The sequence below is a fragment of the Sander vitreus genome, chromosome 11 (genome assembly GCF_031162955.1).
Source record: "Sander vitreus isolate 19-12246 chromosome 11, sanVit1, whole genome shotgun sequence".
NCBI lineage: Eukaryota > Metazoa > Chordata > Actinopteri > Perciformes > Percidae > Sander > Sander vitreus.
This window is the reverse complement of record NC_135865.1, coordinates 15,669,411-15,691,015: the sequence shown is the minus strand read 5'-3', so window position 1 is coordinate 15,691,015 and position 21,605 is coordinate 15,669,411. Positions and strand designations below refer to the sequence as shown.

Sequence of the window (21,605 nt, the reverse complement as noted above, 5' to 3'; positions counted from 1 at the left end):
GATTGGAATATCTTAATATTTGGATGGACATGACGTAAAGAAGGAGGCAGAAATACACAGTAACAAAAATAAAAGATTTTAATTTAAGAGAAAAGATTAAGAGTGTAAATAATGTAATATGTAGGTAATAGGTGGGAAGACAGAACATGTTAATATACAGTTCAGAAACTTAGAATGATGTCAATCACAAACCATGATTATCAAATGTAATTCACACAAAAAAAAAATATGGCAGTGAACCAAATATGAAAAAACGGCATTATGTGGTTTTTACACACAGAATAGCTGAACAAAAAACACGAGTTGGAAACAAACATTTACATAATCTTACAAAGTAAATGTCACTTATTTGCTGGCAGCCTTGAGTTTGTAAACATGGCAGCAGAAGTTGGAGTTCTTTTGCTCAATATGAACAATTGTGTCTTTGTCAAAGAACAACTCATGTCGATAAGTCTGAAACAAAATATAAGAGCACCAATGAATCTATATACACAAACTTCAGCTTAACGTTGGTACATTCATCTCAGGTCACTCACCTCGTCCCAAGGTTCCACCAGATCAACCGTCCGCAGTAACTGTCCACTCTGGTTGTCATGCAGTCGGATGTGGACTCTGCCTTCTCCCTCCTCACCATTAGTTACCACCACTGCCAAAAGGTCCAGCTCATCCTCATATTCCACCATACGGAAAGTCTGTAAAATTGAAAGGCTCATTGTTGTGAAGCTGTGCCAAGTTCTATGTATCCATAAGGGCACCTTTGCCAAATACGTATGTAAGCCCCATTTCCTGCTACTTATCAGGCATTCAAAGAGCAGATTTACAGCAGCTGAAACTTGTGCGCATGCGCCACTAACTGAGAAGTCTGCATCACCAGTCTTGAACTTTATTACACTAGTCTTCACTGACCTCGAGTTGAACTTCACCTTGCTACATAAATGTATAGTAGTGGTTACAGGTGCAGCCAACAACGGTGTGGCCGGAAGGTGGAGGCAGTTCTTTCGAAAGTTGTTAGCACAATAAAACTTATTTTAGAAATCAAGCACAAATCAATCAAGAACTTTCTGCAAATTGAATAAAATGCACATTTGGAAACCACTCCTTAATTGGTCTGATGAAAACAGTGCTGTTTGAACTTGTGTTATTTAACTGTTAACTGTGGTCATCTGTTTCTCAGGTGGTGTATCAGTCACCACTGGTCTGATTTTGGTCAAACTCAAAAGGGAGGATGACCGTAGAAATTTGTTCTCGTGTAAAAATACACAGAGTGGCCTGAGGACTTCAGAATAATGGAGATGCTGAACTGATGCCATTTCCAATTGGAAGCTTTTTTTAAGATTATTTTTTGGCCATTTATTAGACAGGACAGCTAAAGATAGGAAAGGGGGAGAGAGACGGAGAATGACATGCAGCAAAGGGCCGCAGTTTAGAATTGAACCTGTGGCCGCTGCGGCAAGGACTGAGCCTCAGGTAAGCTACCCAGGCAACCCCATCTAATTGCTCTGAAAGTTATTTATAAAAGGTCAAAGAGTAACAGTGTTACAAAACTGCTGGCTAATGGACTAAAATGTACCTCTGCTTATCCTTTATTCTAAATTGTTCTTGCCTTCAATCAAGTTGTAATACTTGACATTTTATAATACTTGTGACATCCGGTGTTGTGTTGCTGTGATGTCTCAGACATTACTCACAGAAGAATAATGTATTTTAAAAGGATAATGCTTATGTTATTGTAAATAAATCCTATAAATAGAAAATATTTTTTTGCAGATAATGGATCAATAATAAAAGCGAAATCACTTTGGCACCTCTTGATCTGGGTCATCATCCAGCTGACGAAATCGTTTTTTCACTGTGCGGCCCGATGAGGTCACAGTGACTTGTGAGGTAGGCTGAAGTAGATGTAGAGCAGAAACATTTAAATTTGGATCGCACCAAGACTGACTGACTAATACACTTGATACATACATGAGGCTGATTCATGAGCAAGGTAAACTAAGTCTGTAGTGAGGCCAGCATTACACTTACATTGCTGTTCCGATGAGTTGCCATAGAGAAATCCTTAAGTACCTTCGATGGCAAACCATTGTTTAGGTCACCACAAATTTTAAGGACACTTGAAGGAAAAAAACAAAACAATGGACATGTCCAGTATAACAAAATAAAAACAAAAAAATCATACTTTATGTATATGCAGCAAATAACATACTATTGTTGCTTTTAGTGAGAAGGGATAAGGAAAACCACCACAAGATACTTCATCACTGTCTTCATTTGTTATGTAAAAGTTGACTGTAGTACTCACTTTATGGTGGCAGGTCCAACATGAATGATTCTTCCTGAGTCATCAGGATGGAAGAAGATCCCATCACTCTCTAGAGAGTAGCAGTTCATGTTTTGAATTCCATTTGTTGCCTAATGTCAAATTAAAAAGTATCACATTAACTAGGACATGCATTATTATTGCTTTTATTAATTGCATAGCAAACTACACATAGTACCATGAGCACATAACTATAACCAGGTTTCCTCTTGAAAATAATCAAAAAGAAAATCTAGCAGGCAAGTCAAATATAATTTCTTTTCCACATTGAGTGTTTTTGTGACGTGAAACTGGATTTGAACCATACTTAAGATACAAATTTCAGGTGCCGTATCAGTTTACTAATTAGGTGTCTGCTAAAATGTGTGTATCATACTTTTGGGGGGTTTCTGATGCTGAGAATAATTCAAAGAAACGTTTTCATTTTAAATATACCACTTATACTTCATTTAATAATACCACAAATGTGTTTCTCTTTTACACTGTAAGCTTATGCAGTATTTTTACCTGTATTTCAGGCACACCACACTGATCAAACAAAACTGTGATTTCTTGTGTTTTGGCAACAGCAGCAGCTTAAAGGACAATTCCGGCGCAAAACAAACCTAGGGGTTAATAACAGATGTGTACCCACTCTGTCGTTCTCTGGAACATGTTTTCATGCTAATTGAATGTGTTTGTAGCTTGAAACAAGCTAGCGCGGACCGCTGATTAGCTTACAACGCTAGTATTTGGGGCACAGGGAAAGTAAAAACAAAACGCCATTTATACCACTAAAAAGGCTCAAAATATCACCAAACTTCAACGGTAGCATAACGAGGGTCCCTAAATGTTAACCGAAGCATTGAGAACTTTGTAAGTGTACAGACAGTTTATTGAACGAAGAGCTGCGGGAGCTCCGTGAAAGGGCTACGAGAGAGAGCTATGCTGCAACACAGCCTCGTACTTCGGGAAACTGGTGGTGTACCTGCGGACATTGTGAAGCTATGGCCACCGAACAGGAGTGTCTGTGTTGCACGGAGTGGGACCTGTTGCGTCGTGACACCCAAGAGACGCAGTGTTTTGTACAGTCTTAAGATTTCACCTCTCTGATAGACAGGGCTGTACTTGAAACTTTTTTTCCATGTCCCAAAAATAAATTGGAGACGGCGACCCCAGACCAGAAGGACCAGATGGACAGTTATCCACTGAGTAAGTACACTAGACAAGTTATGTTTTACATCCGTGTGATTATTTCAGATATATTGAGCAAATTGCTTTTGATTTTAGTTTGCATCGCCAGCTGTAAGTCATGACTGGTTTTAAAGACGGCGGCCGCACGTAAACATGAACGCGAGTGTCTTTATAATGCATCTTTTCAATAAACTGTCTGTACACTTCCAAAGTTCTAAATGCTTCGGTTTGTTTTTACTTTCCCTGTGCCCCGAATACTAGCATTGTAAGCTAATCCGCGGTCCGCGCTAACTTGTTTCAAGCTACAAACACATTCGATTAGCATGAAAACATGTCCCAGAGAACGACAGAGTGGGTACACATCTGTTATTAACCCCTAGGTTCGTTTTGCGCTGGAATTGTCCTTTAAATGTGATTTTTAATGTATGTTTTTTTTCACACAATTTCCAGTATTATGCACCTTAGTTGCCGACAATTGTCTCTGGAAAGAAATACATGTGAGCAGGGTCGTCAAAGACACCAAAACCGACATAGGCTTATGTTACAGTACACATGCAGAAAAGATCTGCACAAAAGTAGTTGGACCATTGTCTGGGGCTTTTGAATAGTGATTACAGGTTTGGTTCTGCTCTGTCTAGCAGCTAGATTCAAACCCTGTCACAAACACCTGTGGCCCTTCTTACCCCGACACTTTCAATAACCTCTGGCCAATTTGGTGGTCCATCACACAACAAGATTGGGGATATTTCTCCATATTTTAGTGTATGTGTTTTTGAAGTTTAAAAGGATTCTTTAAACATACCATAGTGCTGTCCTTGAGTGAACAGATGTGGTGAGTACCCTTGTGATTTTTATGCGGTGGTGTATAGATGTAGTGCCACGGGTAGCCTCCAATCTGGACACTGTTATCAGTGCATGACACCTCGAAAAGCACTGGAGGACAATCTGCGAAATAAGACAAAAAAAACCTAGCACATTTACTTTGTAATAAAAAAAAAAAAAAAAAAAACATTCCTTCCTACAGTGGCCAAGTAGATTTACTAAAATCTGATACCACCTGTCTAGCCTTAAAACAGACTTGCCTGTGATCTGGATATTTACTGGGATACCAAACGGAACATCTCCCACTGTTTTGCCTCCAAGAAGTGAACTCTGCTTTCCAAGCGTTAATTTCTCTGTCAAATACTGAAAACAAAGAAAATATTCATCAAATACACAGAGCTGTAAGCAGCAGGATGAGCCAGAAGCATAATAAAACACTGAATATGCAAATATTCCCACATATTCAATAATCAACAAATGTATTCCTGATGCAATGTTATACAATCTGATTCAAATCTTTATCAACAGCATGCTGTTTTAGTTTTTTTTAAGATTTTTTGGACATTTTAGGCCTTTATTTTCATAGGACAGATGAAGACATGAAAGGGGGGAGAAAGAGGGACCTGAAGTGAACCGTCGAGGAGTAAACCTCTCTACCAGGTGAGCTAACCAGGTGCCCAACAGTGTGCCGTTTAATAGCCGTTACACACCAACCAGACGGCCGACTGTCGGCAGAAAAGGCGGACTGATCAGTCGGGTCCCCGAGGTCCAAAAAAATGCCTCAAAACACACTGAGGCGACGCCGACTTGAGCGTACGCTCTGCGCGTGAGCGAAACGTAATACGTCTCCATAGCAGCAGGCGGCGCTTCTCTGTATCGTTTCCCAGAAAATGAAAACCGGCAGCTGATAGAACGAACGCATCACGTGGGTCTTTTTTCTCCGGAAATTCACAGCCAGACTGTCATGGCGGCTTGTTCAGAATACGATCTCATATTTTACTAAAATGGTTCAGCGAAACGCGTTTCTGAAAACATTTTAAGCGAGAAATAGGCCATGCAGTTGCTGAATCTGTCTTCATTTCAGATCAACAAAGGTCAGTTTAAAAGATTTGTCAGATTTTGAGAGGCTCGTCCGCTCGCCATTTCCGTCTCCGACGGAGCATGTCGGGTCGGCCAAAATGAAGGCCGACAGCTCCTCCGACGGACGACGGCACGGAACACACCGAACAGACTCGAGTCACTGACCTCGCCAGACTGTCCGACAGCCGATAATCGGGTTGGTGTGTCAGCACCTTAAGGATTAAAAAATACATACCCTTTGTACAATGTGCTTAAAGCTGTACAGTTTCACTGACTTGTTGCTGTAAGACACCACAAGGACACCTTGAGACAGAACAACATCGGTGACACTATTCCCAAATACCTGAAAGAATAAAATTTAGATACATTTTAATAATAACAACAAATCAATCCTCTGGGCACCTTTATATTAAAAAAAAACACCACACACACTACAATCAAATCTGTATACCTTTTTGTTGATCTCCAACATGCCTACAACTTGTAAGGGGAAGACATGAAAGATGGCCAGGTGCATCACCGAGTTATGAGTGATACCTGCCTGTAAATAAAAAAATAAAAAGATAAAAAAAAAAAAATGTCATCTCTTTTCCACATCAGAGATTTTGGACATGTAGTAAAATCATTAGTTAATCAGTCGACTAGTCAATCCACAAAAACAATGAAGGGAAACAATTGAAAAACTTTCCCTGGTTCCAGCCTCTCAAAATGTGAGGATTCAATGCTTTTTATGATTTCCTGATTATTGTGAATTGAACACGTTTGGGTTTAGAACGAAACCAGCAAATTAAAAATGTGGTTTTAAAAATGTCACCTTGCAGAAATTGTAAACTAGTGATACCTAAATTCTTTCACTAACTCATTACAAGACTTTATATCCATTTCCCTAGATTTATGCAATGCGACAATTAAAAATCATGAACTGCTAAAAAGCCATGTACAGCAAGATCCTATGCTTCAATACCCTTAATAAAGTGCCCTGTCACTCTTCAATAAGGCACAAAACTTGAATTTATGAAAATAACTTACCTGTCGGGCTAAAACTGTATCTTTGTTTTGAACAGATTTAACATAAAACATCTCTTGAGAAACATCCCAGCCAAGATACCTACCAAAAACAACAAAGTAAAGTTAAAGTTTTTAAATGAACGAAAATAGGAAATTAATCTCCCTTTTGAGAACATAGAACTCAGAGCGTTAACAATACCTGAACTTATGGTTTGAAGAGAGGTAAACTCTTTGCAGCTCTTCTCCCGTTTCAGCTGAAAGGCGATACAGCCAGTTATTGGCCGTCAAAGCCAAGAGGCTGGGTTTATGATCAGAGGGGGAGGCTAATGTGTTGTCCTGTCAACGAGACAAATGAAACAATCTGAACCTGGGTTGTTAAAATCTGGTTATTGAAAGTTCACCTTTAGTTTGTTTTATATCACTTACAAGTGGGCTCTGACACAGCAAGGCATCTTCAAATTTCTCCAATTTAGATCTCTTAGGCAGTTTGTATAGAAGTTGAGGCTCTGAATGAACACTGAAACCAGAAGATTTAATCACTCATTGTGTGTGTAGGGTAAAACCTTTTATTCTGTTCTGTGTCCCTTACATACACACATAGCTATACATGTACATAGGGCTGGGCAATATCTCAATATTATATTGACAGTGACATATGAGACTAGATATCTTAAATTTTGGATAACGTTATATTGTGTATTAGTCATTATATCCACATTATTCATGATTATTTATCTAAAATCCTACAGTGTTGCGGCTAGAGATGTTCCGATACTGCCTAAAACGCTGGTATCGGTATCGGGAAGTACTGGAGTTTAGGCACCGATCCGATACCACGTAATAAAGCCCTAAAGAAAAAAATACGTTAAAGTAGTTTATTTATGTTCTTTTTCCGTTATAACTGACTGCCAAACTGGAGAATAAAAAAAAGTTCTGTGGCATTCATGTTTCACAAAGAGTTTAACCTGAGCCAGACTGACAACAAATAATATCACATCCATACAGGGATAGTATACAGTTCTTAAAACATAATAAAATATATGACACTAGTATCGGATCAGTACTCGGCCGATTTTGATTTTCTCTATATCGCCCAGCTCTACATGTACATAAACATCACGACGATATAACTGAGGTTTTTTCACACTGACAATCACACAACGGCAATTTTAATTTAGTAGATGATACTAATAAACTGGGTGAAATTGCATCTGGTAAGCTATGTATTGAGTCTCGAATGACAAGGCCTGCCACTAAATTCATAGAAGATGTTTAGATTAAATCATGGTGTGGAATTATCACTTTCTTTTAGAAAGTAAATGCGTCTCACAGCTGTCCTGCAGTGATTCTCAGATTTTGATTTCTTCAGAGATACATTAGTGTATTACTATGTGACTATTTTATGCCCGTTTTTAAGATGCTGCATTTTATATATATATATATATATGCTATAAGGCATTTGTTGTATGTGTGCTGAAGACTAAAGGTAATTATTTATACTCACCAGCTGTAGCAGTTCTGGTAATTTTCAAAATAGAGTTTACCACTCTCATACATTATTGTGGATTTTGAGGTCTTGCTCCATGCTTCAATGAAATCCCTGTTGTCCTACAATGTAACAATAATAAAGAAGATAGTATGTTAGTAACTAAAACATTTCTTGAAATCAGTTAGCTATAGTTATCTAAAAGACCGTTTTTACTATTACCTGGAGGAGGATACCTCTAAGGACCTTCATATTGTGTCTGATCAGAGTCCCAGCATCCCTGATACCTCTACTCCTCCGGTTCAGCAGCTCAGTAGCATTTACGGCTCCTTTTCTCTGGTACGGCGCCATCAGCAGGTGGCACTTTGTTTCTATAAGCTGACGGTCTGGTAGCATGACAGGCGACAACAATCTGAGCTGCTGACCCCCAAGAATTTACAGAGCCAGGTAAGGACGATGTGGTTTCACAGTCCAACGTAGCGATAAAGTTAGAACCCCCTCACCGAGCTCCATATTCCGGAGACTACTGAACCTCTTCTCTGGCTTTAACGTTAGCTAGCTAACACGAAAAGTTAACAGCTAACAGCTAATGCTAACTAAAGTTAGCTCTTTTGAGCTAGAGCAACCTCGATATCTCGTTTACTTCGTTTAAAAGTCGTACAAGGTTCGTTATATATGAGCTAGCGTTGGTAGAGCTGGGTAACGTTAACGTTAGTTGCCCCGGGGTGAAACAAATAATCGATGTCAGCAGTTGAACGTTAGTGGCCAATAATATCGCATCAATTAACTGCCCATGCTAGTAGCTGGTCGCCTCTGCCGGTCCATATTTGTAGTCTTCCACTCTCTTCTTCTTCTACGGCATCCGTCTTGTAACATTAGCGCCCTCCTCTCGACCTTTGGTACGTTGAGCATGGATACATGTATTATATTAAAATATATATATATATATATACATACATACACACACACACACACACACACACACACAGACAGGTGCTGGTCATATAATTAGAATATCATGAAAAAGTTGATTTATTTCAGTAATTCCATTCAAAAAGTGAAACTTGTATAATGTATACATTCATTCCACACAGACCGATATATTTCAAGTGTTTATTTCTTTTAATTTTGATGATTATAACTGACAACTAATGAAAACCCCAAATTCAGTATCTCAGAAAATTAGAATATTGTGACAAGGTTCAATATTGAAGAGACCTGGTGCCACACTCTAATCAGCTAATTAACTCAAAACACCTGCAAAGGCCTTTAAATGGTCTCTCAGTCTAGTTCTGTAGGCTACACAATCATGGGGAAGACTACTGACTTGACAGCTGTCCAAAAGATGACCATTGACACCTTGCACAAGGAGGGCAAGACACAAAAGGTCATTGCTAAAGAGGCTGGCTGTTCACAGAGCTCTGTGTCCAAGCACATTAATAGAGAGGCGAAGGGAATGAAAAGATGTGGTAGAAAAAAAGTGTACAAGCAATAGGGATAACCGCACCCTGGAGAGGATTGTGAAACAAAACCCAATCAAAAATGTGGGGGGGATTCACAAAGAGTGGACTGCAGCTGGAGTCAGTGTTTCAAGAACCACCACGCACAGACGTATGCAAGACATGGGTTTCAGCTGTTGCATTCCTTGTGTCAAGCCACTCCTGAACAAGACACAGCGTCAGAAGCATCTCACCTGGGCTAAAGACAAAAAGGACTGGACTGCTGCTGAGTGGTCCAAAGTTATGTTCTCTGATGAAAGTAAATTTTGCATTTCCTTTGGAAATCAAGGTCCCAGATTCTGGAGGAAGAGAGGAGAGCCACAGAATCCACGTTGCTTGAAGTCCGGTGTAAAGTTTCCACAGTCAGTGATTGTAGTCAGTGGTTTGGGGTGCCATGTCATCTGCTGGTGTTGGTCCACTGTGTTTTCTGAGGTCCAAGGTCAACGCAGCCGTCTACCAGGAAGTTTTAGAGCACTTCATGCTTCCTGCTGCTGACCAACTTTATGGAGATGCAGATTTAATTTTCCAACAGGACTTGGCACCTGCACACAGTGCCAAAGCTACCAGTACCTGGTTTAAGGACCATGGTATCCCTGTTGTTAATTGGCCAGCAAACTCGCCTGACCTTAACCCTATAGAAAATCTATGGGGTATTGTGAAGAGGAAGATGCAATGCGTCAGACCCAACAATGCAGAAGAGCTGAAGGCCACTATCGGAGCAACCTGGGCTCTCATAACACCTGAGCAGTGCCACAGACTGATCGACTCCATGCCACGCCACATTGCTGCAGTAATTCAGGCAAAAGGAGCCCCAACTAAGTATTGAGTGCTGTACATGCTCATACTTTTCATGTTCCAACTTTTCAGTTGGCCAACATTTCTAAAAATCCTTTTTTGTATTGGTCTTAAGTAATATTCTAATTTTCGGAGATACTGAATTTGGGATTTATTAGTTGTCAGTTATAATCATCTGAAAATTGTTCCTGAAAATAAAATGCATATAATTAAGAAAAAAACGTGAAGATGTTGATGACAATATCCAGCAGCAAAATATTGCTGGAAGAGTAATTCAATTATTTTGTTTGGATATCACAGCACCAGCTCCCATGAGCTTTATTAGCCGTAGGAGCACTGTCAAAGCATTGAAAAATATCAGAATCAGAAAAGCTTTATTGCCAAGTATGTTTTTTACACATACAAGGAATTTGTTTTGGTGTTGTAGGTGCATGTCACACATTCTCTAAAATAAGTTAAACAAGCAGGTTAAACAGAACAAACATAAGTATAAATATATATAAATATATATATATATACACACACACACACACACACACACACAGAATGTATTAAAAATAAGAGAGTAATAGTTAAGATAAAAAGAGCAGATTAAGTACAGTGGCATGTAGAGCCAGAGGGGGGGTGTGGAGAGAGTCAGGGTGGTTTCCGGGCCTTGTTGATAAGGTTAGTGGCAGATATATATTATAGTAATATATTACTCTTCCTGCATTTTTACAGAGTAAATGCATAAACTACGGAGCTTCTCTGTGGCCAAATTGGCTAAAGGTTACAGCAGATTGTCGTCAAGACTAAAGGGCACAGGAGGAAGACCATCAGCTCCACTGGGTTCACGGATTCTGACCAATCCTGATGACATCTTTAAGCACAACATGTGGTCAGTGATGTACAGTAGTAGTTGTCACACATCTGTATGGAGATAGTAGGATTACAGAATAGGTGTGCCTACTTTTAATGATACTGAGCTGAAATTTGGGGTTACAGTTGAGAGCTTTCTAACTTTAAAACGCAACAATGGATTTATATGTTACTAAATTTACATTTGCTTTTGTAATGGTTTATATTTTAGGGATCATGTGCAATGGACAGAAGAGGATAAAGCAAATGCACAGCAGAAGGCAAAAGAAAATGCCTTTATACAAATTCCTTTAGAGGAACAAGGCAAGAATGTATTCCCGCAAAAATATTTTTTTAAGTTAGATTTGAATTTGATTGGGACTAACCTTTGTAAAATGATCTTGAAATCTTCTCCACACAGGTAAATTTGACACAGAGGCTTCCCAATACTGGGACAAGTTTTACGAGATGCACCAGGATAAGTTCTTTAAAGATCGCAAGTGGCTGTTTTTAGAGTTTCCAGAACTGCTTCCTTCCGGTGCAAAAAGTCAAGCCATGAACAGGTGTCTGGATGATCAGCAGGCATCATACCCACAACCTTCTGGATCCAGCACAGACAATGAGACTAGACACCAGCAACACAACGGCCCCACACACTATCACAGAAATACAGACACATCAAATCCCCAGACAGAGTCCCATCAAGGAGCAGCACTAGAAACAATTGAAGATGCCATACAGACTACTACTTTCCCTGGCCAGCGTGCATCTTTCAGGATCTTGGAGGTTTTCAAAATTCACATGTATTTGTTTCAATTTTTTTTAGCATGCTGTTAGCTGCTATATTAAAAGTGTTACATAACAGCAAAAAAAAAAATGTCTTCACAGGTTGGATGTGGGGTGGGTAACAGTGTATTTCCCATCGTTAATTCCATAAAGTGAGTAAACATTTGAGATGTTTTCATATATTCCATTTAAGTCCATTTCAACATCATCAGTGTGGATCATAGGTCAATTTTCAGTGCAACCTATGTTTACAGAAGCAAAACATTTTAAAGACACACAATAATGGCCAGTATACTAAAATCAGTTTCTGGGTAAAGACAGTGTTGAAGGAAAAGAGTAACATTTTGCTGGTATTGGGAAGCACCTCAGCCTTTAGTTTGAACCAGAGGAGGCCCTTTAACACGTTATACTTCCTGTTTCTGCAATATCTTTATAATTAGTTTTTCCAGGTATAGGCAGAGATTGCGTTTGTACAATTTTTGGCAATTGGCAATAATTAAGGTAAAATATTGGCTTCAGTGCATAATCCGGATAAGAGCTCCATGAAAATAAATGTACAGTTGGACTGTATTTGTAATTAGTCGAGGGTTGTTAAATTGGCTGTTCTATTTCACAGAGAAACGGACGCATTTTTATACTGTTGTGACTTCTCCACATGTGCCATTCAGCTGGTCAAGGTAAGATTTTCTTAAATTGCTTAGTACTAACATGCACCTATATACTGTAATGAGGTTAATACATTTCTAAAGCAATAATGACTAATATCAGTTATACTTAAAAAGTCAAACTAGCAGTGATGTGTTTATAGTACTTACTGTGGTCATGTGGACAATATGTTAAGGGTAATTACAGTCATATAATAGACTGCTAAATGTTTAGACAGATTACATTCATTTTTAATGAAGTAATACATTTAATGTATTCACTGTAAAGAGTTGTTAATGTCAATCTTTGAGCTTTCCAGAATGACAAGTTTAATTAGATTTTGTAGTTAGACCATTGTTCCCACACACAATGTGCATACTTTAAAGTCCTGCAGAATAACTCAAGGCTCTACCTCTATTGAAGGCGCAGGAAAGAGAATCTGGTCATTTGTAGATAATATTTTTTGCACAGGTTTTAAAGTGATTTGAGTGTAAATTATCTTTATTTTGGGCTTGGCAAATAACTGCTCTAATTTAAACTAATCATCTGTTTTATATTGAAGCCCATTTCCACCGGTAAAAAAATAAACAAGAAAGCTTGGCCTTGTGATGACAAAAAATCATTATTAAGTCATTATAATAAGAAACTTCCTTAAAATAATGACTTGATGTCTTAGAATAATGAAAAACGTTCTCAAAATAACGATTTAGTATCTCAACATGAGAAACTTTCTCAAAATAATGAGAAACTTTCTTAAAATATGTATTTATTTTTGGGGCATTTTGGCCTTTAATTGATAGGACAGTTGTAGACTGGAAAGGGGGAGAGAGAGGGAAGACAGAAAAGGGCCACAGGTCGGAATTGAACCCTGGGCCGCCGTGATAAGGACTGAGCCTTGGTACATGGGCCAGACGCTCTACCAGGTACGCTACCAGGGTTCCCCTTTCTTAAAGTATTTAATTCATAAATAATAAATGAAATACCAAGTCATTATCTCAATGATAAGTAATTGGATTTGGATTGTTGGATTGTTTATAGCAGCAGTCATTGTGATACTGTACATTTATATTTTAATCTGACTTAAACTTATGCAAAATGATACTGTACAGTACATTTCTTATAAGCAGCCACTTAACAGAAGGAGTGCAAAGGTCAAAGTTTCAGTGCCCTTGCAATATTTAAGACACGTTGAATATCATAGAGAAGTTATGGCAAAAGAGAAAGGGGAAATTAGTTGTAAATTAAAAATAATAAAAATATTAAATATTATGGGGGTGGCAGTAGCTCAGTGGGTTGGGTTGGGTTGGGAACTCGAGGGTCGCCGGTTCAAATCCCAATATGGACCAAAGTACACAGTGTGGACTGGTAGCTGGAGAGTTGCCAGTTCATCTCCTGGGCTCTGCCAAGGTGCCCTTGAGCAAGGCACCGAACCCCCAACTGGTCAGGGCACCTGTCCATGGGCAGCCTTCCTCTGACATTACTCCATTAGTGCATGTATAGGTCCTGAGCATGTGTGTGTGTGTGTGTGTGTGTGTGTGTGTGTGTTTCAGGCCTGTGTTAATGTGTGTAAAAACTGTACCAGTTTTATCAATATATCTTATAAATAGTTGCACACAGTTGCCAAAATCTGTGTCTAGGCTACCATTTGGAAATGTACTTTGTGTGACTATAAAACAGTTTGGGATCTAGCCTACTTTATTTTCCTCATATAGGACCATCCAGACTACGATGACTCTGTGTGTCATGCCTTTGTCCATGACATTTGTGAGGAGATGGCCTCCTTTCCCTTCCCTCCTCAGAGCCTGGATGTTATTCTCGCAGTCTTTGTGCTCTCCTCCATTCATCCGGAGCGGTAGGTGAAGGTTAAATGACAGATGACAGCCTGATATCATTTCTTACCTGCCTCCACAACCCCTATAACACCCCTGACTCACCTTCACTTGTCCCAGGCTTTGCCTGAATGTCATTACAAAAAACATATACATCTAACTGTATTATGTCACTAGTACAACATATTAACTGTACATGTTTGCTTGACATTCAAGGGATGGAAGCATGTTTTAATTTGTAGGTTGTAGTATTACCAAATGCACCTACATTGGCATCTTAGCACTGTCCACGTACAGAGAAATCTCAGCTTCTAATCCGTTACTTGTTTAGTAGTTTGTTAATTAATAAATTCCCATACAGCCTTTATTTTTTCCATTAGCATTCATACACTATTATTGTTCCATTAATTGACATTTAATTGACAGAATGCAAGGAACTCTGAACCGACTATCTACATACCTGAAACATGGAGGGATATTCCTCTTCCGTGATTATGGGAGATATGACTTCTCACAACTCAGGTTTAAGAAGGGTGAGCCTTGCACACCTGAATATAGCGATTTGATCTACTTTACCTTATTTGTTGTATATTCTGTATACCCTTCTGTGTGGAATTTTTGTGACATTTTCAGGGCGGTGCTTATCAGAGAATTTCTACACACGTGGAGATGGAACATGCGTATACTTTTTCACTAAAGGTATTTATATTTCTGAATCATGAGATCTTCAATGATATTCCCCATCTGTATTTTACTTGTGGCAGTGAGCAAAGGTCTTTAAAAACAGCTTTTAGACCGTTATCCTGGGAAATAAAATCTACAAATAATACAGTATATCTGAACAGTTGACTAAATGAATAAAATTATATGAAAAAAATCCAAACAAAACAATTTGAGAATTTATTTCTTTTTTTTTTTTTTGGGTGTCTGGTCAAATTTTTCTGGGGAAGTGGGGACTTATGTCCTCAGTATTTAAAAGGTCTTAGCTACAGCCCTGGTTACTGACTAGGTTTTTGGATTTATTTTTACAGATGAGGTTCATAATTTATTTTCCAATGCTGGACTGGAAGAAGTACAGAATCTGGAGGACAGACGACTCCAAGTGAACAGAGGGAAGAAAGTTGTAATGCACCGGGTTTGGATGCAGAGCAAGTACAGGAAATCATATCCACTTTCACCATCCTAACACCCAGCTACAGTATATGCCTTTTTAATATTTTGCTGCTTATTAATTTAATCCTGAACCAAAGGAGTATGTGTACAACAACAAAACTGTATCGAATAAACTAACAAAACATGTTGTCAAACAAAGCTGTGGTGTTAACTGGTTTTATATCCTGTAGATCACTGTATTAATATCCACAAGATGAGTATATTGACTAGATTGAGAGAACTGTGTTAGGTTCATGGGGGGAAATACAGTGAACATGTATTAGACTTTAAACATGCAAAACTTTGATTATGATTGGAATAAAATGAACGTTTCCTTATTTGTATCTTTCAGTTACGCTATATATTACAAAGAGAAAAACTAGATGATAGTTTTTGCATGATAAAAATAATGACAAGTCAGAATTCTGACAAATCAAGTATTTGACTTACTAAGTCAACACATGAGATAGTATATCAAACTTTTGACTTAATAGGTCAAACTTGTAATGTAGCCTACTAAATTGTAAAATAGGTCAAAATTATGTCATTTTTCACTTTTGCATTCAGAATTTGACTACTTTTCTTGGCTGAAATGGGCATCCACGACCTTTTGATATCGTCCAACAGTTATTTAATTTATTTAAAGGAAAATGTCTGATATTTCCAATTATTTAAGTTTTGAACATTATAATTTACAGTAATTTTCCACCAGTCTACAACGTGTACAAATTATGTGGTAACCGGTATGCATGTGTGCAGTGTATATCATTTAAAGGTAGTCTTTATGTCTGGACTTTTTTCTTCATGTTTTTATTGACGTTGAGAAAAACGTATCACCCTCGCGATAAGAATTTTGCACACGACATAGATATCTATGGAACACGATGCATGACGTTTCATAGGCAACAACCACTTGAAGACGGAGAGGTGGCCCTCGAGCCAGGACGCACTGCTGAGGTGTAGGAGGTTTGTGCCCTAAAAACAGATAATAATTAGACACTTTCACTCAGTGGTAGTCGCCGTGTCCATGTAAAAACAGCAGTTGTATATCAGTCGGTTAATTTCACAGCCTGTGTTTAAGATTTAGCGTGTGCGCTGCAGTACGAACACACGAAAAGTAGCTTGATGAGTGTCCAAAGTATTGGAAGTTTGGAGGGGCCGCCATCTTTGGTCCCAGCTCTCCACGTCCCCAACACGGACCGTGTTTTCAGCAACATACCACGGCAGTGGTGAAGGCCCAGGAAGGTTTGTTAAACGTATTAAGACGTACATGTCTTTTCTACTTGGCGGTTTAGGTCATTATTATGTAGAACGAAAGGAAATAGTATTAAAACGACCAAGCAAATCTTGGTGGCGAAACCAGCTTCCTAGCTAACGTTACACTAACGAGTCGGCTCCAAAGTCAATTGAGCCTGTTTGGCTAGCTAGAAACGTTAGCACTGAAGACAGGACAGTCTTGCTGTGGTCAGGCCAGTGCAGTAACGTTAACCTTAAGACAAATACGTGCACAATGTCGATAAACCTTTGCGAGAACAGAAAGCTTAGCTACTGCTTGTAACGTTAGTCGGCTCATCCTTCAAGCATGCTGCTGTTATAGGAGTAACGTTAAACACTAGTCAAGTTACAGATGGATGTAAACTGGATCAGTAAACGCAAGAAGAGACATCAAACGTTTTTTGACGATGGTTAACGTAATATCACCGGATAAGTTAGGTGTGTATCGCACTGTTTCTGTGTAGAGTAGACTGATGTTTCCCTACCAACAGTGGTCACTATCTGTGCATGTGTACTGAAGTTAATCATCTTCTAACGGTGCAGAAGGGTCTTAGATCGGCTTTAAACATGACGGTCGGTATCTAACATTAAGTGTAGTCATTGTCTTTTAAAATATCCCTTTGCTAGAGATGCTGCTGCACTGGATGGTACGTAAGTTAGCCTTGTTTGACCTTTTAGTATTACTTAGAGTAAAACCATCATCTAACGCTAGATGCCCCTACACAAGTGAGGGGGACACCAGCACAGGCTGCTTTGGGCTGTGCAGCATGCTAATCCACGCACAATCAGATAACGTTAACTTATGCTTATTTGATCATTTTTGGTGACCCATTGTAGTTGTGACTTATGTCAATTATGCCTTCTTGCACCCTCGTTAGTTTTCACTGAATACTGTAAATATGGAGGACTTTTACTTAGCTTTGGACATTGAGGTAACTTCTCATTTTTTAGTATTATCAGTGTTACATGCATTGATTTACGTTATTCAATGGATGGCTACCTACAGTATTGACACTGCTAAATATAAACAATTGGGAGACTGTTGTCTGTGTTGTTTTTTAAATTGTCAATAAGTGAACCTAGGTGGAAGTAATCCAACCCAGTTTATGCCAGAGATGTTTAAGACTTTCCAAGTGTCTGCCATAAACAGGTGGTCTGGTCACTCTGCTGAGCAGCACGGAGTTAAATGACATCCACAGCAAGAGTTATAAGGGTTCAACCACTTGTTCCTGCAGGGGCTTGAATATAGATAATAGTTACGCACAGAGGCATTTGTGTTTGAAACAAAGGGAAATCATTGAACACCACACATCTGATTTGTAGTTATGATGTGAAACTGGCATAAAGATTCTGGGGGGAAAGTGAAATATGGTTATGGAGCCATCTCAGCTAGACCAATATTGTTGCTGAAAAGTAGCAGTAGGAAGGGTTTTAAAGCTAGACTTCTAAATACTATCGTTTGTATTGGTCGATTAAATGCCTAGAACAATTGCTTCTTGTGAATATTGCAGTGAATGATAAAACTGCAAACACTGATCATACCAATCATGTATTCAGTACATGAGTTATACTTGCCTGTCAAACTGTATTAAGGTGAAAAGTGTGCTATTCATTTGAATAGTTGCAAACGAAGTGAGAAAACCTGTCTATGTAAGTCTTGGTGATTACAAGGCTAAATATTTAGCACCACTGTATATACTCAAAATGCAAAATAGACTTGCTCGTTCGTTCCTCTAGTTGTACAGGACGGATGACTGCGGTAGATGACTTCTTACCAAAACAGACTGCAAATTTGAATAGAAGCCACAGACCCATCATCTTTGTAATAATCAGACAACAGGTACATTTTCTCTTCCTATACTCTGCATTAGGAAGTAGAAATGGACCTGTTGCCGGATTGTTACTAAGGTTTGTTCCATTAACATTTTTTTTTTTTTAACCTACTTAAGTGTCTCTTAGCACGGGAGGGTAGTGACTGTAATTGTGATCTTGGACGTTATCAGGGAAAAGTGTGCTGGCAAAAGTTAGTTAAAATAGTCAAACTCCTTCTGTAGTAAGTGGTGGATCACAAACAAGAAAGTTAATATAAACGATTTAGGTTGGCAGTCAAGCAAAAACATCTTAATACAGGGAAATGTCTTTCAGTAAACCACATCATTATTTTAAATTATAACTTGCATGCAGATTTTAATTATGATGCATGTTTTTTATCTTTAGACAATTATATGCATCTGATAATTGAATATCAAGTACTGAATTTGGCCTACATTTCCTTTGCTTCAGTGCTGCTAGTCTTGCCACTTCTTTGCATTTCAGTGCAATACGTCACATGGTTTACAGAGTATGATGGTAATCATAACTGTATCACTAAATCTGGCACATTAACATTAATCGCAAGATTTGGCAACAAATTGTATCCCATGTAGCACAGTTTAGGTTATAACTGAAGACAGACGAGTGAGCGACCGGTCAGTCAGTCAAACATTCTATCAAAAAAATTCTAGAATGTATCTTAAATTTATCCAGAACTAGCGCCATGGTGGTAATTTAAAAATGTGGATGCTTCTGTTTTAAATCTCTGCTGCTGTTTGAATTCTCATTGTATAAGTTGGTGGGTTATTGCTTGTTAGCTGGAGCCAGATACAAGCCTTTGCTTGTTTAGTTGAGTTGTTGTTATTATTATAAACACACTGATTGGTAATAAAAATAGGCTATTCATTTTTTGTTTAAGAACTATTTAAATAACTATTTTGCAGCTGGTTTTGTGGATGGCATTGATTTACTGTCTGGAGGTGATTTAGATGTATAACAATAATGTATAATATCTATAATAATGTGAGCCATTTATGTGCTTTTTTGGACACCTACTGGATCATCTGCTGATCTGGAAAATAGTCACAAGTCTGTATTATTTATTGAGTTGACTGTATACCTGTTACGATGCATTTCTCAAGTGGCTTCATGTTGCACACTAAAGTGGGCCTGTGTGCTTGCTGCTGCATTGTAAGGTAGGCCTAGAACTTAAAAGCGGACAGTGTTTTTGTGACTATAATGAATGGCTTTTTCTGTTAGCCATTCTTGCTAAGGTTTTATTTCCATATGTCAACAAAGAAGTTAAAAGTACGCAAGTAGTATTTGACCTTCCACAATTTCTACTTATTAAGGAACGCTTGTTTTTTCTAATAAACATGTAATTAAATGAGCTATTCAGACAACCACATTCTGATTACAGTTATTGTTTCCCTCCATCTAAATTTTTTTTTTTTTCATAATCTGTCATTTCTGTGTCAGTTTCCTAGGACACTGCTTAACTGCACGGATGTCCCCCTCCATCGTGATTAGCTGAAGTCACATATATCTTATATATCTACAGTATTAAATGGTATCGGAGCACGTCTTCTCTAGTCTGCTGCTGTCGTAGTTGATTGGTGTGTGGCTTTAAACGGATGTTAAGAGTTAGCATTTTTGTCTATTGGTGCACATTCATTATTTAACTAATCTTTGACCACAAGGATGCCCTACTCCCAGCTGCTTGGATTTTGTAGTTATTAGGAAACATTTCTCAATGTGTTATGTTCTCCATTTAAATTGATTTCTATGTAGATTCAAAATGGTTCTCATTAAATCACAGGTTTGGTGGGCAGACCCCTCTGAGTCCGGAGCAACACTAAAGCCCAAGGAACTCACATAACAGTCCCCCAGGAGCACAGTATTCATCAGTACCTAGCAGTTGAAACATTGCTCTTGGACTCTCAGGATAATAGTATTTGTGGCATCTCTATGCCGGTTTCTTCTGGACTTTTACTGTGTATTTTGAGTTATCATGGATTGTTTTGGTGACTTTATTATTATTGTAGTATTAAGCTGCTCCTAGATCTGGTTGTGATAACCGGAGTAAACATAAGAAAATCTTGCTTAACTCCTCAGTACTACACAGTGAAACCTGTCTTTGATATGCCTTGATGGGCATAGATTTCTTGGCCTATATTTTTGGACTATACTAATAATTAATACTAATATTATGTACCTGTGAGAGTTTGAGATTGTATATGTAAAATCACCTATATTACAATTCTGCTCTCAAGCTCATTTCTACTGTGCCATCTGCTCTAGAGTGGGTGCATTTAAAGGCTTCAATTAAGCTGATCCTTGAATAACTGAGACATATTGTGAATTGCTGCTAATCTTCCCAGGCACCATGGAGGAGCTGCACAGCCTGGACCCCCGGAGACAGGAGCTGCTAGAGGCACGCTTTATGGGCGGGGTCAGCGGAAGCACAGGGGGCAGCACTGGCAGCACCAGCGGAGGAACCAAAGTGAGGGAATATTTAGTTGTGTGTTTGTACATAATAATTGGTCAAAATACAGTTTTAAGTGTCCGCATCTCAACTCAAAATCTTTTCTTTCTTTTTTCAGGGTCTGACCAATAATGAATGTTCAAATCACAGTTTTGGAAGCCTGGGATCCTCAAGCGACAAGGAGTCAGAGGTACACTAACCTATTGGCACAAACTATTTACAAATCATTATTATAAACAAGTTGGTTGATTATATAAGTGAATATGTTATTCTTGCATAAGAACTGAGCCCAATTATTAGTGACAATGGCTTACCAGATCAGAGTTTTTGTTAGCTGGACAGTAGACCAGCATGTTAAGGGTTGTATGTGTCATAGTGTGACTGAGTTGTCTATACGATGTCTGCTCTCTCGATAACGGTCTTATTTTTCAGTAATGCTACTGTTCGTCTTAATGCCATTTTTTAAGGCTACGATAACATTTTAGCAGCATTTTGTAGCGTTTTTAACCTTTACACACTGCTATTTATACATAACTGGAAACTGGTTGCTCAGCACTCCCTTGTGACATTGTTCCTAACAAGGGACAACTCTGATTAGACC

At 38.5% G+C, this 21,605-nt stretch overlaps 3 protein-coding genes across 5 annotated transcripts in view; 2 read left to right on the top strand and 1 right to left on the bottom strand.

The window, feature by feature from the left end:
* Positions 1–60: 60 nt before the first annotated feature.
* dcaf17 (ddb1 and cul4 associated factor 17) lies at positions 61–8,734 on the bottom strand. 2 transcript variants are annotated; one of them, XM_078261863.1, is made up of 14 exons: positions 8,112–8,734; positions 7,908–8,011; positions 6,830–6,920; positions 6,603–6,739; positions 6,425–6,503; positions 5,847–5,936; positions 5,631–5,738; positions 4,576–4,678; positions 4,296–4,438; positions 2,303–2,412; positions 2,026–2,113; positions 1,806–1,889; positions 537–692; positions 61–453 (listed from the first exon to the last, which is right to left on the bottom strand). In XM_078261863.1, the coding sequence occupies exons 1-14, from the start codon at positions 8,283–8,285 to the stop codon at positions 346–348; spliced, it is 1,575 nt and encodes a 524-aa protein (XP_078117989.1). In that variant the 5' UTR covers positions 8,286–8,734; the 3' UTR covers positions 61–345. The 2 variants fall into 2 exon arrangements, with proteins under 2 accessions (XP_078117989.1, XP_078117990.1); XM_078261864.1 differs by lacking the exon at positions 5,631–5,738.
* Positions 8,217–15,591, top strand: mettl8 (methyltransferase 8, methylcytidine). Of its 2 annotated transcripts, XM_078261865.1 has the most exons (10): positions 8,217–8,336; positions 10,904–11,060; positions 11,253–11,344; positions 11,442–11,806; positions 11,909–11,958; positions 12,423–12,483; positions 14,164–14,303; positions 14,707–14,813; positions 14,914–14,979; positions 15,312–15,591. In XM_078261865.1, the coding sequence occupies exons 2-10, from the start codon at positions 10,909–10,911 to the stop codon at positions 15,464–15,466; spliced, it is 1,188 nt and encodes a 395-aa protein (XP_078117991.1). In that variant the 5' UTR covers positions 8,217–8,336; positions 10,904–10,908; the 3' UTR covers positions 15,467–15,591. The 2 variants fall into 2 exon arrangements, with proteins under 2 accessions (XP_078117991.1, XP_078117992.1); XM_078261866.1 differs by lacking the exons at positions 8,217–8,336; positions 11,253–11,344 and having other exon boundaries at positions 10,946–11,060.
* A 741-nt stretch (positions 15,592–16,332) lies between these two features.
* Positions 16,333–21,605, top strand: part of tlk1a (tousled-like kinase 1a) — a 19,311-nt gene continuing 14,038 nt past the window's right edge. Inside the window, 5 exon segments of the mRNA XM_078261860.1 lie at positions 16,333–16,599; positions 16,601–16,639; positions 16,641–16,677; positions 20,901–21,022; positions 21,123–21,194. Coding sequence (XP_078117986.1) covers positions 16,558–16,599; positions 16,601–16,639; positions 16,641–16,677; positions 20,901–21,022; positions 21,123–21,194 — 312 coding nt within the window. The 5' untranslated portion in view covers positions 16,333–16,557.